The sequence below is a fragment of the Mesoplodon densirostris genome, chromosome 11 (genome assembly GCF_025265405.1).
Source record: "Mesoplodon densirostris isolate mMesDen1 chromosome 11, mMesDen1 primary haplotype, whole genome shotgun sequence".
Lineage (NCBI taxonomy): Eukaryota > Metazoa > Chordata > Mammalia > Artiodactyla > Ziphiidae > Mesoplodon > Mesoplodon densirostris.
In genome coordinates, this window is record NC_082671.1 from 36,777,929 (window position 1) to 36,795,473 (window position 17,545).

At 41.2% G+C, this 17,545-nt stretch overlaps 1 protein-coding gene across 1 annotated transcript in view; it reads right to left on the minus strand.

The window, feature by feature from the left end:
• IRAK3 (interleukin 1 receptor associated kinase 3) overlaps positions 1–17,545 on the minus strand; it is a 48,444-nt gene that overhangs the window by 6,065 nt on the left and 24,834 nt on the right. Inside the window, exons 6-8 of the mRNA XM_060113046.1 lie at positions 15,676–15,740; positions 11,951–12,065; positions 11,162–11,280 (exon numbers count right to left, since the gene is read on the minus strand). Coding sequence (XP_059969029.1) covers positions 11,162–11,280; positions 11,951–12,065; positions 15,676–15,740 — 299 coding nt within the window. The remainder of the gene's footprint in view (positions 1–11,161; positions 11,281–11,950; positions 12,066–15,675; positions 15,741–17,545) is intronic.

Below are 17,545 nucleotides of genomic sequence, written 5' to 3' on the forward strand. Positions count from 1 at the left end.
TCACACAGCACCATCTATGTTACTCCTTACCTGTTCTTCTGTTTTCTCAGTTGGAGAACAGTGGTAGCTATCCTGAACCTCTGAATATGGGGAATACATTAGAGCCAGATCCTACCTTCAACTCAGCTCTAGATAAGAACAGACATTTAGTTCTTAATGACTTCTTCCATAGGTGTACACTTCACTTGTTCAGATCAAGGCTGGGGCTTCCAGAGATCCCCTGATCATTTCAGAGTCCCCGGGTATTTAATGCAGTTTGCCAGGTGTGCCAGGAGGTGAGGTGGGCAGAGAGTTTCATTAACTCTCATTACCAGGACCCAAGCTTCTGCCACCCTGACAGCCTGGCTCTCTTCTGCCCCCCTGCCCTACCACTGCCCCCCCCCCCCGCTTTATTTCAGCATAAGAGGAGGACAGCAAAGATCTGAATGCCAGATCTTCAAGGTCAAACATCTCATCCTCTTCTTCCTCCACCCTAGCCTTAAAGATGGTATAAAACCATAACTTAAAAGAGAATGCAAAAAGCTGAACTGGTGAAACAGAATCCCTGAAGAATAGGTCTTTTCTAAGTACAAAAGGAAAAAAAAGAAACACCACCACTCATAATCTAATCCATTTATTTGATCCTCAGTAAAACTGGGGAAGTTTTCAGCAACTGGTGACTCATGCTTCTGTAAGAGTTAGGCAGAAGTGAGCTGAGTAACCACAGCATTACACAGTGTTACACAATAAAGAACTTTGGGTTACATAGAGGACTTGGTTACACACAGTGACTCATGCTTCTGTAAGAGTTAGGCAGAGGTGAGCTGAGTAACCACAGCGTTACACAATAAAGGACTTTGGGTTACACAGAGGACTTTGGGTCAGTGAGAAGCCATCAATAAGAATGTGAAATTGTTCCAGGGCACTGCATTTACACTTTGAATAATGAAAGTGTAAAGACAAATTGTTTACCAGCAGACTTTAGTGTACAACATAAATTTTGAGTCCAGTGATTTACTCTGTTCTAAATAAAGGTTAATGGTAGCTGAGAAAGAAGGATGTTCTCTTTTAGGAAAGTGGGAACTGCAAAAGGCCCTTCAACAATCAATTGTACCTGAATTCTTTCCCCTCCTTCAACCTCAAATAGAATGTTCAAACATAAGGTGCCTTCAGCTACCTTGCAGGTCAACTGAATGCATTCACCCTACAGGAGTAAAAACAGACTAACAAAACAAAGACAACATAAAATAACTGAAATCATGTAACAACAGAATGCAACAAACAAATGAGAAACATCCAATGGCCCACGCCTTCAATTTAGCACTTCTACCACCTATTTCTTCTCCTCTCCCACAAGGCTACTTACTGTAGCAGAGAGACCACCACCTCTCTAGATAACTCTTCTAGCAGAAGGACTAGCAGTGGTACATTAAGGTGATGGGGAAAATCCCACACAAAGTGGTGAATTTGTATTCTGATTCTGGGGATGTTACTTCATCTCTCTATTGCTAGGGGTCTCTAGGACAATTCTCTTTGGGTACCTTTTGCTCACGTTGTCTCCTCATTTAAAGCTGAAGCCCTTGGGCCTTAAATATAAAGCAAGATGATACACCTAGATTGTAACACAGGATCTGAATTTAAGTGCAAATATGTTTGACATGTAAGCGCATGACTGGTTTTTAAAAATCTGTATCTATATTTTGACTTTAGGGGGAGTTGTTGGTGCTCAGTAGCCCAGTTCCTGAATACCTGGCAACTCTCAGGAAAAGTCTAGGCTTCACTTAATTGGCCCCAGAGATAAAGAGCACCCAACTGGCTCTCCATGGCAGCCTGAGGCACCAGGACAGCTTGCTGTCTGTGTCACTGCTGTTGCAACACTAAGACACCCCTCACCAGATGTCTTGCCTTCCCTCACCAGATGAGGGAAGACCCAGTTTCTCGGACAACCTGCAGATTACTGGAAAAAGGCATACACACCCTCTCCCACTTCAGCATGCAGTGTTATCTTCGCAGTTTCTGCAAAGCTGGAACCCGTTATGCCCCTCTTGGATTATACAGCTTTCCCTTTCTTTCCCATTGACCTAGGCAGCACTCAGAGACAGTATTATGGCTTGTTCTTGCTTTATTGGTGTCTTGTGAGTCCTAGGCCCAGACAATAAGGGGTTTACCTCCTTTAAATGTGAAATTTCGTCTCTGACCAAACTAGCACAACTTCCCTAAGCCTCAACTTCCTTGTAGGTAAAAAGATCTGATGATGCTTACCTCACAGGATTGTTACAAGGACTAAATGAGAAAACATAAGCAGAGTGCCTGATGCACAGGGAGAGCCTCAAAACATGCTTTCAAGGATGTAGTCTGGCCACTGTCCATCCTATATCCACCACCTTACCTTAAAATCCTACAGAACTTGGTTAGGTGTCTCTAGAAGTTCAAGCACACCAATTTGATGTAACAAAGGTACAGAGGGTTGCAGGATAACCCTGGAGATCTGAACACCCTTGGGTTAATCAGTTTCAAGGCATCAGTTGTGTTTCAAAATAGTTCCAGAGAACTTCTGGAAGAACCTGACTAAACTAATATTCACAGATATTTTAAGACCACGGAGAGAAAAATATACATAGTTTGGTATGTATGTGTGCATGCATGTATGTATTCCTGTATATAAATAAATGAACATTGGGGTTTAGAGACAATAGTGGTAAATAAAATCAATAGGGAAAATTTTAATTTACGTAATATTTGTTTTGGCATTCCTTAGAAAAAATGAACATATTTGGAGATTTTAGAAGAAGGCAGCCACTAGGGGGAGAATAGGAAAAATCTGAGGAAAAAGAATTGCTATATCTAAAATGTTTCTGAAAAACAAAAGTAGTTTTTTTTGGCGGGGGAGGGGGGTGATGTCAGACAGGGAGGAGACTGGTTAATTAAACCATCAATCAAACAAACATGTGCATTCCCTGCATTTTCGGTCCCTGGTAAACGCTGAGCTGGAGCCCAGTGGCCTCGCCACACACGTCAGGTCTTGGGGGTAAAGGCAGGAGGAGCTTGGGTCCATGGGCAAGGGTGACACAGTCACACTGAGGGAGCCCATCTGTGGCTGCCCACCCTCCTTCCCAACTACTCAGTCTTTCTAGTCCCTCACAAAGGAAATTCCCTACGCACTTACTACGGCCATATATATTTGATCAATTTCCATTTTTTAAAAAATTCATTTTTAAGCAGATGGCTTCTTCCTTCCTTTCTTTCCTAGACCACCTCCCTTGTATGAAAGACTGTTTCACTTGGCAGGAGACACACGGCCATACCATAAGAGAACATGATCTTGTAGGAAACATTAGAAATGTTCCCCAAGATTATCTCCTCACTTTGGCAACATTAACAAGAATGAATGTCTGGGATGAAAAATGCCGGGGATAAAATGCATTTCAATTTAAAATCATTCATAAATGTGAAAACAGTTAAGCTCGCTAAGGAATAAGATGGAAATAACAAGAAGGTTTACTGCCTTCAGATGCTTTTATGTGATCCCGTAATTCAAAAACATCTTCGTTTTCCCCAATAAAAATGTGAGGGTCTTTCACCAAGAACAGAGACTTCAACTCTTTAGGATTCTTTTCTTTCAATCCTTTTCCTCCTCAAATTCCACCATCTGGAAATGGATTTTGTTTTTATAACATTCTCTTTGCAGAGTTCAAATTACTAAGACATTTTGGGGGTAACTGAACCAGCAGACTTCTTGACAATACCTTTGAAATGTGGTCTCAGCTTCATCCTTGGTGTTCTGCAGCTGTGTCCTTGACAGTGTCTTCTTCCTTCGAAGACCATTTACTCTCTCTCTCTGCTTGCACAAGGCGAAGATTCCGAATGCAGACCACCAGGCCTAATCTCCCCCCGAAAGTCGGCCGCCTGCTGCCATTTTCACTAGGAGTCCAAGGTCAACATTCCCAAATTTGCACATACTAATTATGTTCTCCTGTCCCATTTCCCTGCCTTTGCTGATGAAGCCGACATGCTCCCAGGAGTCCCGGCTAGAAAGGCTTAATTACCTAATAAGAGCATGACTGTTGGACCCACACAAGCGTGGAAGCCACCTCCTCAACCCATCTACAGACATGTGACTGAGGCAGGTTACTACCTCTGTAAGTCTCAGCTTTCTCCTCTGTCAAACCAACGATAAGACCAAACGATGTGTAAACTCAGTCCCCTGGCTTTCACTGAGCTCCCTAACACGTCTGCAGCCTATCAGCCACGCTGAAGGTACTAACACCAGTGCAGTCAGGATAGACTGGGCTTACTGCTGTCTGGGGGCCTTCTTTATGCTGCTCCCTTACCTGCAAAGTACTCCCTCCCACTTATTATCATCCAAATCCTCTATGCAGCTTGATTCACTTCCTCCGCGGAGTTTCCACTCGACTGCTCTGAATTCCAGCAGCCATCCTTTCTCCAAGTTCCTACTGTACAGCCTGCACTCTTCGATTTGGCACTCCCTCAGAGACCATCTTCTGCTGTTTACAGAAGCATAATGCTGAATCTATAGAAGATACCAACTAAACATCTGATCATATAATCAGTTTGTAAATTAAGAGAAGTTGAAACCGTAAGCAGCCTTAGACCACTGGGCATAGGGCAGGTATGTGGCCCAAATGTTGCCGAAACATACTCCCACATTCTTGGCAGACATCACTAACTGAGTTCAGAGCCACCCACCCCAGACTCCCTTTCAACAAGGCACACGGGAAGTCATTACCAACCAATCAAAGATGGAATGTGAGACGAAACATCTGTCAGCGCTGCTAAAAGTATAACCACTCTTTTTCAGATGAGGTAAATAAGGCCCAGCTGGTTGAAATGACTCATTCTATGCAAAATAGCTTACACTAAAGCCTAGCCCTCCTATTTCCCTGTTCGGTGTTCTCTCGATTTACTATAGTTAACTGAAAGAAACATCTTTTGATTCAGCTATTCATAAAAGATCAAGAAACTGTTGATTACAAAGCAGAAAGGAAATGAATTTTAGCTCTTCTTCTCTTTAGTTGTATATAGATAATTCCGGTGCCAAAATAACGGCTAATGGGCGAATCACATTTTGGTGCAGCAAAGAGGAAGTTCTAATAATTAGAGCTGCACCCAAATAGAGGTCTAACAATGTGCTGTGCGGGGGTCCAAGGACAGGTCAGATGAGATACCTGAGTCTCCATTAGGTGGGAGGAACTAAACTCACTGCCAAACCCTGGGCTGTGCTTCACAGAGATAATCTTATTTCATCCTCACAACCCTGGGAAGAAGCACAGTGGTTCTAGTCCCATATAAGGAGACTGAGCCTCAAGGAATTGAGTAATTTACCCACGATCACACTGCTGGAAAGTAGTAAAGCTGGCGTTTGTACTGAGACCTGGGAGACCCCGAAGGCCACACCCTTAGGCAGTGACAAGAGACAGGGGCAGCAATGAGATCACTGGGGTGGGTGCTGGAAAGGGGGAAGGACAGGGCAAAGACTGGGGAGGGGTGTTTCTGGAAAACAGGCAAGTCAGAACTCTCCCTAACCTGCTCTAGGGTGAGCAGGTGTCTGGAGGTGCCTCCTAAAACATATCTGAGCTCATCCTCACTCAGAAGCTGACCAGGGGAAAGCCTGGCCAAGATCTAAGAAAATGTGGTGTCATGTCATTCTCCAGCCACAAGCCCTAGATTTGTGAGTATAGAACACAGTAAAAAAACAACCAGGTGGGGCCTCCCTGGTGGCGCAGTGGTTAAGAGTCCGCCTGCCGATGCAGGGGATACGGGTTCGTGCCCCGGTCTGGGAGGATCCCATATGCCGCGGAGCGGCTGGGCCCGTGAGCCATGGCCGCTGGGCCTGCGCATCCGGAGCCTGTGCTCCGCAACGGGAGAGGCCACAACAGTGAGAGGCCCGCATACCGCAAAAAGAAAAAAAATAAAAATAAAAAATAAAATAAAATAAAATAAAAAACAACCAGGTGAAATGGCACAGAATTTGAAAGCAAGAAGAGGTCCAACTCAAGATTATCCCACTTGGCTCTGATGTACAAGTGAGAAAACTGTGGCCTGAGAGCGGGAGGCGGGGCCTGGACTCGAACCCAGACTTCCTGTGCTCTTTCCATGTCACCCCCGTGACAGCATTTCGTGTTGCCCAGACAGAAGGTGCTCCTCACACTTTGGGCACCTGGCTGCTGAAGGATGACCTTACAATCTTCATTTTTTAAACTATTTTTAAAACGACGAAGGTGTGAGATTATCAAGCTTCTTTGCAGACAGAATTAATTACAGAGAATGAAAAGAAACTTTGGGATATCATTCAGCAACTAGAGACTCCTTCTTGAAATTTCTGATTCTCTGGTTTGAGATAGAAAGGTCTGATGATGAGTTATTTTTTTTCTAATAAATTTTATTTTTATTATAAGAGGAGACATAATCCTTAAATAAGAATTTAATATCAAGTAGAAGTAAAAAATAAGCCATTAAATGAAAAGCCATAGTCTCTCTATCTAATTAAAGCCTTATTGATATTTTGGTATGCTCCACTTTTAATCTTTTTTTTTTAATTCCTGAAGTTGTAGTTCTACAAGGTTATAATTGTATACTGTTTACTATTTCAATTTGGCTTTTTGCGCTGTCACTTTATGTACACTGTATGTTATTTCATACTATTATAAACAATATTTAATAATGTCAAATGATGTATGAGAACTCTTTGGTGATTCATCAGTCTGAGGCCCAAGTGCAGAAAGGAAAATAAAGGTCTTCCATTTCTCACTTCAACAAAAACAGAGCCCTGACTTACCCACAGAAAAGGTCACTGTTTTAACACATTCTGAGATGTCCTTTTTTGAGCCAATTATCAGGGCTGTGCCATAAAATGACATCTCTTCAAGAAGCTGCCTTTCCTTGCAAAGAATTAGAAAATTAATATGACAAAGGCCAAATAGTAGGGATTTCAGACATCCCTGAAAACACAAGGCTGTACACAGTGGGACCAAGAATCGGGGAGGCCCAAGTTTAGAGCAAAATAAAGGATTCAAAAAGAGATTCAGGAGGGTGATCTAGGTCAGCCAATTCACGTTTGGTCAAGGAAGGGGGGAAAGTCTACTGTTATAGTTGGCACTAATTAACACCTTTGCTGGCAGGCTCAGCAGAAAGGCCAAGAGTTCAGTGGCTGTGGAGGGGGCTGATTTGCACTGGAACAGATGGGGACACACTGATGAGCCCTTGTGAAACCACAATTCTCAAATCAATGCCCAGAGCCCCAGAATTCCACACCTTGACACATGACTGGGTGGGTGTAATCTATACATGGTTATGTTTGAGCCCTTGAACCCTCTGGAAAACCCAGAAAGGCAACAATCAGCAGCAGCCCCTTCACCAACAAAAAATAAAATAAAATACACTGCTAGCTTCATTTCCAGCTCAACCCTGCCTCTTCCATGAAATTCTACCTTTCTCTGATCAGATCTCTTTTGCTACTCGTCTCAATATTACCTGTTGAGCACTCTGTGTTATTTAAGTGATTTTATAGCTCAGCACATCCAGACAAATACCTGGATACTGGCCTGAAAGAAATAGCCTCCTTTTAAATTGTGAGACTACCTAAGAGACTTCAGAACCTTTCTGTTCCCACCTATACCCCAGAGAGAAGAAGCCTCAGAGTCCCTTGTAAGAGCCTAGCTTATCAAACCCAGGTCCTTAGCCTAGGAAGTGTTCAAAGCTCCATCCAACCCTCTCCCCACAATTTTCCTTATTTTTCTCCAGTCTTATCTTTCATTATTCTCCAATCTCATCCTTTCCTCTCCAATCAACCAACCTGTCTTTTTTTTTTTTTTTAAGTGTTTATTTATTTATTTATTTGGCTGTGCTGGGTCTTAGTTGCGGCATGCGAGATCTTTAGTTGCGGCACGTGGGATCTAGTTCCCTGACCAGGGATCAAACCCAGGCCCCCTGCATTGAGAGTGTGGAGTCTTGGCCACTGGACCACCAGGGAAGTCCCTCAACTAACTTGTCTTGATTTCATTACACACCCAGCATTTCTTTACTCTGTTCCCTTGAATAAATTATGCCACCACCAGGAATATTCTCTTCCCTTCTTTCAACCAATCCACTGACAATGACCATCTCCTCAAAGATTTGGCTTGGAACTAACTAATTAGAATTAGCCTTCTCAGACCAACCACACATTAGGCATATAAAGTGTCACACTATATATTTTCTGTGTTTTCACTATCTATCTGATCACCAGGTTGAAGCTTCAAGGTCAAGACTATGATCGTCAATGTCTTCCCCCCACTGTGGTCTAAGACAATGCTCTGCACACAGCAGATGTTCCATAAATATTTGTGAACTAAAATGAATGTGATTCGCAAAATGTTCAATAAACATGTGCTAACACAGAAATGATTTTTATTAAAAGAGAACTTAGTTTGTAGGTCCATTTTTCAAACACAGTAAATTGATGATAGAGGTAAGGGCTATGGACTGAATATCTGTGTCTCCCCTAAATTCCTGTGTTGAAATCCTAACCCTTAATAATGTGACGGTATTAGGAGGTGGGGCCTTTGGGAGGTGATTAGGTCATAATGGCTCCCCTCATGAATGGGATTAGTGCCCTCATAAAAGAGACCCCAGAGAGACCCCTCACACCTTCCACCAGAGAAAAGATGGCCATCTGTGAACTCTCACGGGACACAGAATCGGCCAGTGCTATGATTTTGGATTTCCCAGCCTCCAGAACTATGAGAAATAAACGTGTACTGTTCATAAGCCACTCAATTTACAGTATTTCTGTTAGAGCAGCCCAAATGGACTAAGACAATAAGCAAAAGGGTGATAAGTAAAAAGGCTGACTGGCCAGAATATCTCTTAGCCTCCGCCTCTGCTACTCCTACCACTTCTTGACCATTATAACAGGAGCCACCGTTTAGTGAGTGCATCCTCTTTGCCAAGCACCAGACAGACTTTCTGCCATTTACCCTAAGGGGTAGAAGCTACTGTTCTCTTATTAGCACTTTGCAGAGGAAAAAACCTGAGGCATAGAGGAGTCAAGCAGTTGGCTCAGAATCGCATTTTAAAGCCAGCTTCTTAAACCAGATGTCTCTGATTTAAACAATTGTGGATACTGAACTAAGAGGACAGGATGGCAAGAAGGTGGGGAGGAAAGTACAAGAAAAAGAAAATCACTTGGTCACATTTTACAGAGCGCCATGCAGCCGACTTCCTCCCTAACTGTGGCGGCTGCAGTGGTGTGGCCCCATCCTTCCTTCACGATCCAGGGAGGCACTCGGTCCCCAACAGGGAGGCGTGGCTGCTGAGGGCTCCCAGCTGAGCCCCAACCTGGGAATTGCTAGCGGGAGAAGGGAGCTGCCTCACCCCAATACAGCCTCACTCAGGGCTGGCTGGATGCAGGGATGCCAAAACCAAGCACCCTGCCTCATTTGGGGATAGTTTCTAGGGGCCACCCCAACGTCAGCAGTCCCCATGGCATCTGCCGAGGCCTCTGCTTCCATATCCCAGCTCAGCTTCTCCAACCGCCCAATTCTGTCTTCCTCCTCCTTCCCTTACTTTTGTTATTCCCGAGAGCATTCTCAAAAAATTCCCCTGCAGGTAAATTTCTGCCTCTGAGCCTACTTCCTGGGAACTTGCCTGAAGACACTTGCCAATCATGAGAAAGCAGAGATCAGGGTCACAGCCTGTGCTCTGACCTAAAAGCAGGAGAGGCATGCTGGAGGGGCACATGCAAATCTCCCTGCCCAGTGTCAGCTGTGGGAAAGCCTTGTGACTCAGGCAGAGCCGGGATCCTGATGTTCCCTTCGCTCTGGTCGGTGGCCTTCCCTGTCCCCCTCTCCCATCAAGTACCAGGACCTCCACACTGTCTCCCTTCTCACCCCTCTTTCCTATCAAGCTCTGCTTTCAGGAAAGGAGGTGATGAATCAGTCACACAAAAGGAAAATGTTTAAAATTAATGGATTACTTCATGGGATTAAAAATAAGTTCAAGCCCACTTTAAACCAAAGAAAGAATATGTATAGCAAAATTCCAGGTATTTATTTTATCTACCCAGTTAGAACATATATTTAAGCACCTACAGTGCTGAGCTGGCTGAGAGCTGAGTGGAAGAGGGAGGTTCCACTAGGGGGAACCTAGTGGTTGGTTCCACCGACCGCTGAGACTTTCACTGTCCATCTCTGTCCCAGGCCCCATGAGGGCGCACAAATTTTACGCTGATTCCACTGGCAGTTGATGAACTGCCACACTGCAACAGGAGCAGATGCCTACGGGTTGTGTCCCCTCCACCCTACCCTCACTACTCCCCCAGGACAAAACAAAATCTAGAGTCTTCTTATATGAAATACACTTCACCAGAAAAACAAAGTAAGCAATCAGTTCCTCTTCGGTTCAACTTGAAGGCGCACTTAAAGCTTTTCCCAAGATACTAGGTGATGGTTCACAAGAGGCAGCGCCTTTTAACTTCAGTCTCCTCTGCTATTCACCAAAGGTGTATTTACCTACTTTGAGACAGGTTCATGATGAAGGGCACACAGGAAAAATGCACAGTGGGGTGTGGGGGTGGGGTTTGCTACAGGGTATACTCTTTGAATGATTCTTTACTTCTGCTGAAGAAGAAAAAAAACGGAAGATGTTGCTTCTAATTTTCTCACGTGTCTCAAAAATGAACACTGGGATTGCCACTCAGCTTGTCACAGGTGAGTACCTACAGCTAGGAGGCAGCGGGCTCAGTGGCATGGCAGGAGGCTGGAGACTCAAGGAGGAAGAATTTAAATTGCTGATCACTACTGTTATCTTGTGAGGAGTCCCTGTATAAGCCACTTAACCTTTCCTGAGACCTCAGTTTTCTTTTTTTAAAAAAGTGAGATGAATACAGGTTCATTTCACAGTTTGCTGTGAGGTATAATTAATAAAATACACAAAACGGTCTATCCTACACTGTTCATTAATGATTCCCAAAGATAATACAAACTCTCCAATTGGCAATATAAGGGCAGCCTTTAAAATTTGGTACACATGTTTTCATTAAAAGGTAAGATTTTAAATACTTCAATGAGATTTCTTAACACATACACACCAGGGAAACTATAGACAGAAAATAGGGTGAAGTGCGACTCTTCCATGATGATGAAAGGGGCCTTCAGCTGTAACCTACAGCTCTGGGATAATTTACCTTGATACACTGCCACAGATGACAGAGCACGGTTCCATGTTGTGCAAGTACTGAACGGCTCTGGTTGTTCCTATTAAGGTACTGATTCGAATGTGCCAAGAGAGTGGGGCTGTGTCACCCTGAAAAGACAACAGTAGTTGGTTTGGTTGTATTTTCTGAGTAAAAACCAATAAACGCTAATGAGGAGGTGGGGAGAGGGGGTGAATGAACATTGTAGTTTACCATAACCTATTTTTAATTCAAAATAGGTTTTCCTCTACTACCAACGCTGGTTCTAAGCCCCTTTATAGGCAATGGAAATACCCAATAATTTTAATGTTATCTTAATTGAAATATGGCTAATAAGGCGTTTAAGAGTTCATTAAACAAGATTTTAAAATTATTGTGGCACAATGGTGTGGGTAATTGAAAATAATCTGGTTTTATTCTCATCTTAATTGAAATTTAACCAATTTGGAATCAGTTTTTAAACTTATCTTTCAGAAACATCACAAAAGAGAAACCATGGCATTTATTCAACCTCGTTCCTTCTCTTTAAGGTGTCTATCACTTTTATGTCTATCCTTTGTGCTGAATGGTACTTTGCATAAAGTTATGCAAATAAAAATTATCTGAGAAATAAGGGTAGCTGATGTAAACTCATTTGAGACATGGTATCAATGAGGAGTAAGGACCCAGCAACTCTTCTGGCCACCATGTTGCACAACACACAATAGCTCAAGTATTTCAGCAGCTGCCCCAGGGCTTTAGAGGGTCAGAGTATCAGGGAGAGTAATAGATATAACTTACTACACACTGTAATCTGTCAAAAAGTGATCCATTTCTCATATACGGATAAACCAGGCAAAACTTCTCACTCTCTGTAAAATATGCAGCCAACTCCAATATGTTTGGATGTTGGAACCTTGAAACAAAAGATTTTTTAAATCCATCAAACTGTTTATTCAAATAGGAAATGAATAACACTTTGTTTTGGGGATGGTAGGGTGGGCTGGGGAATAGGTATAAAGCAGAATATAAATTTGGCCAAGAGAGAAGGAATTTCAATGGACACGTGATACAGATTTGCCTTCCAAATTGGTCTAAAGCGTTCTGACAGATATTAGCCAATATCCAAATATAAGACAGACATTTTACGAAAGTAAAGGGTTCTTAAGATTTGGGCTTTTGGGAACATTACAACAAGTAGAAAACAATATTTGATATTAACTTATTTTTATCAACATGAAACCCAATATAACTTATTTATTAAAGATAATACAACTGAAATTATCCATTTCATTGCTTTAGGTATACATGTGTAACTAAAATCACCAAAATAGAAGAGTTCGGAAGACTGTTTTCATTCATCCATTTACTGAATGCTACCATGTCAAGTGCTGTACTAGGTCCCAGTCACACAGTTAAGAGACATCCAATGCCTTCAGAAAGCTTGTATTGTTACCTGAAATCCATGTGACTAGTAAAGTTTGATGTTGAAAAACACATCACTGATTTTTAAATCCCAGAATTCTATATCAGTATCATATACATTTTTCAGGTTCTTTTAAAAAAAAAAATCTATTTCTTGAGGGCATGTGTCATCACTGTGAAAACCAATGGAACCCAGTAACAGCTATGAAATATAAAACATGTGAAATTCACCACACATACTGTGAACTCAGCTCAATTCAACAATTATTTATGGAACACCTCCTATGTCTTAGGCATGCCTGGTGATATTAAAATAAATAAAGCTATTTTTCCATAAATGGTGTTATATATAAAATCCTATTATAGGGCTTCCCTGGTGGCGCAGTGGTTGAGAGTCCACCTGCCGATGCAGGGGACACGGGTTCGTGCCCCAGTCCGGAAAGAGCCCACATGCCGCGAAGCGGCTGGGCCTGTGAGCCATGGCCGCTGAGCCTGCGCGTCCGGAGCCTGTGCTCCGCAACAGGAGAGGCCACAGCAGTGAGAGGCCCGCGTACCGCAAAAAAAAAAAAAAAAAAAAAAAAAAAATCCTATTACACATTTCTTCAGTAGCAAAACTTACCTATAAAACACGTGTGTGTGTGCATGTGTGTCTGTGTGTGTGTGTGTATATATATATATCTCCCTTGAGTCCCTCTATTCCTTCTTCCTCAAGAAAGGCAATGTGTAGGTGTGTGTAAGTGTACATACATAAACACATAATACAATCCCTTAAGTAGTTCCCTTAATATTAAACAAAAAAAACTCATCCTCAGGCCTCAGCTTAGATGTTACTTTTTCCAAGACACCTACTCTGCCACCCACCCACCTCCCCAAATTAGCATTTCCTCCTCCCTCAGTGCTCTGTACTTGCTTGTCTTATTATTTAACTTACTGAAATTGACTGTTTGCTTGTGCACTTCTCTCCTAAACCCTGCCTCTGACTTATTTACTAGTAACTGTCTGAGAAAAGGGAGATTGAGTATGATTCAGGAAATAAACTGGATCTTGTTTAAAAAAAAAGTACGCTCTGACTCAGTTTCCTCATCTGCAAAATGGGGATAATAGCAGGACTCACCTCACAGGATTGTTGTGAGGATTAAAGAATTAATACATGTAAAGTACTTGGTATAGGGCCTAAAACTAAAGAAACATTAGCAATATAAATGATAATGATGGCACACAAGGAATATTCAATGTCATAGAGCTGTTAATTCTCTCTAAAGTAATACATAAATGCCTCAGCAGAATAAATCCAAATGGATCAGATATACAAATGTAAAAAATGAAAATATAAAAGTACTTGGAAAAATGGCATAATTATTTTATAACCTCTCAGTGGGGAAGGCCTTTTAAACTATAATACAAAACCCAGAATCCATAAGAGAAAGTATAGATTAAATTCAACTACGTGAAAACTGTTTCCACATGGCAAAAACTAGAATAAGCAAAGACAAACGAAAATGTGATAAAAAATTATTTGTATCTTGTAACATAAAAATAGGGCTAATTTTCTCTAATATATAAAATGCTCTTACAAACCATTAAGAAAAAACCCAACAGCCTAATAAAAAAATGGGCAAAAAACATTAACAGATATTTCATGGAAAAGGAAATATATCTCTTAATATATGAAAAGATTCATTCATCATAGAAAAAGAAATTTAAACTACACTGAGAAACCATTTCCACTTAGCAGATCAGAAAAAACTAAAAGAATAAATGCTATGTTATCAAGAATATGGGGAACCAGGCACTCTAACATATGACTGGTGTAAGTGTAAATTGGTATAGCTTCCACTGGAGGACAATGTGGTAACATGTAACACATACAACCATTTGACCCTATAATTTTATTTATGTGAAGCTTTCTTAGTTTCTAAGCGATATTAAAACTTAGATAAGTTTTCCAACAGGTCTGAAATAACATATATAAAAGGTTTCTTGTTGTAGCAATTTTTTTTAAGTAAAAGATTAGGAAAAATCTAAAAATCCATCAATAGGAAAATGGTTAATTACATTACAGCACGGCACACAGTGGAATACTAAAATAAGCAAAGTGAACAATGTATGCATGCTACCTCTTGTGTGAGAAGAGGAAAGTAAGAAAACAAAATACATATATGCTTACACATAAAATATCTCTGAAAAGATTTACAGGAAACTGATAACTCTGTTGCCTTTGGGAAAATCAGCTGGGTGGTTGGATGAGAATAGTGGAAGAAAATCTCTTGGCTTACCCTTTTGCCCTTTTGGAATTTTGAAGTGTCTGAACTTATTATTTATTCATAAGCAAAGAAATAGTTTAAATATAAAAACCTTCTTATTACAATTTTGGTTTTAGTTTTTTGTTGACTAAATGATATAGTAAGTGTTTATACTTAGCCTCTAACATTTTGATTTCTGGTCCTGGGTATAAACGGAGAAGGATTTAGGATAATACCTCCCTCCCCCCAATTCATGTATTGGTTTAGAACACATCTGAAAAGAACATTTTCTGTTTGTAAAGGGTGATGACTGAACTCTATAGGGTTAGGGGCCTTCAGTGAGACAGGCTGCACAGCTGCAGATATGAATATATATGAAAATGAAGTCATTTTAGTTTGTCTCCAAGGACTTTCAGGCTCATGAATGAATTCCCAGAAAATAATGTGCACATCGAAAGCACTTGATTTCTTTGCCTAAAACTCTCTTCCAGAAGAGGTTTATATTGATGAAAGTTTCTTGACTGGAATGTCTCTAAGAAAGGGGGGAAATGGTAAAATATATACAATTCTAAAGTTCTAAGAATTAGTTTACATTCAGTCATGTTAGTCACATATGATTTAACCCATTTCCTTGTGACAGTTTCTTATTAAAATATGTTCAAGTGAATTATATAAATGGTCTATTTTAAAATGTATTCCAAGGAATATACTAAGCAGATGTCAAAATTTTACCCAATGTTCTAACATCCAACCCACATTTATTAAATGCCAACCATGCCAAGCTCTGTGCTGTTGAATCAAAGATGAACAGAGATGAAAACCAGGCACAAGTGGAGAAATCCAAAGGAATATACTCACAGCAGTAACACTTCAAGCTCAGATAAAAAGCTCTTCCATTGTTTCTTACATTGCATTTTTTCCCCCTAAATATTATACAGAAACACAAGAAAAAAATTAAGGAAAGGATCTCTCTATTTCTGGGATTCTTGCCTAGGGTCTATAGTCTCCCTGAAATTAGATACTTTATGGTATAAATGCATATGAACATTTTTCTGGGGAGAGGATCCTTAGCTTGCATCAGACTTTCAAAAATCCATTAACCCCAAAACAGATTTAGAACCACTGCTTTTGAATTAGAAGTTTTTCATGAAATGTATCATACTATTCTATTTTATATTCAAACCCTTTCACCATATTTTGTACACATTTACATGAATTCAAAAATATGCATTCAAAGAAAATCCCATGACAGAAACTCCCCACTTGATCTCAAAGAATCCTGGTTGTGATAGTTGTATTCTGATTAGAATTGATTTCAATAATTTGGCATTTATGAGTTGGGTCATTTGGCTGTTGGTTCAAGTTTACCTTTGTACTACTTTTGAAAAAATGGGCCCACTAGGAAAATGAAACATATAACTCCTTACTTCAAAGAAGATTCAGAAGCTAGCAGAGTGCCTGACATATGAATAAATTAATGAATTCAATAATATTGTATGGAGCACCTCCACTGTTCTTGATGGCTTCATACACCTGACATCGTTGCATGTCTCTGAATCTCAAATTCCTAACTTCTACCATGAAAGGGTTAAAGTAAGTGTGCTCCAGTTATCGTTTGCAAATTGCTAGACAGGGCAGAGTTCTTTTTTGTTTTTGTTTTTTAAAAAAATATTTATTTATTTAATTTATTTTTTGGCTGCACTGGGTCTTCGTTGCTGTGCGCAGGCTTTCTCTAGTTGCAGCGAGCAGGGGCTACTCTCCGTTATGGTGCGTGGGCTTCTCATTGCAGTGGCTTTTCTTGTTGTGGAGCACAAGCTCTAGAGCGCAGGCTCAGTAGTTGTGGTGCACGGGCTTAGTTGCTCCGCGGCATGTGGGATCTTCCTGGACCAGCGGTCGAACCCGTGTCCCCTGCATTGGCAGGCGGATTCTTAACCACTGCGCCACCAGGGAAGTCCCAGGGCAGAATTTTTAGAGCTCTCTGTCCTCAGGAACAAAGGGAGAGAAATCCAACAGGAATCCTGGAAACTATTTTCCAAGTTAACCCAAGAAGTCAGAAACAATAAACTAGTCTAACAAATCATTTGCAAGGACCACATTATGAGAATTTACATTTTAAAAAACCACTGCCCTGGGAGCAAGTGGATTGGGTCTCAGGCCCACCTCTAACACTCATTATTTGTGACTTATTGTCACCAAACCTCCCTGGGGTCCTCGTTTTCTTAATCTGAAAAAGTGAAGGCGTTAGTTTTTGTGTTCATGCTACCCTAGCACTCTTGCTGCTCAAAGTGTGTTCTGTGCATGAGGAATACCAGCTTCTCTGGGAGCTGGTGGGAAAAGCTGAGTCTCAGGTCCCTACCCAAATGTGCTGAATCAGAATCTGCACTGTAAGATCCCCAGGTGAGCTGGATGCACTAATCTAACACACCTAAGTACAGTTCCCAGCCTCAGTCCCTCTAAGAAAGGTTACTGAAGTTAAGGTCTCAATGGGACAAAACTACATTTCTAGTAAAAAATGCTCTGTGGCTAAGGCTTCATTAAATTATCTCATTCTTCCTGATGTGTATGTGTGTGTGTAGGAGTTTGTACAATCTCTAGGTCTTGGGTAACTTTGTTCCCTCCTGTCTTTTTACTAATACTGAATAGCAACTAAATTCATGAAAACAGCCAATGTGCTTCATTCAATTCACCCAACAAACATTTACTGAGCAACTACTATAGGCCAGGCTCT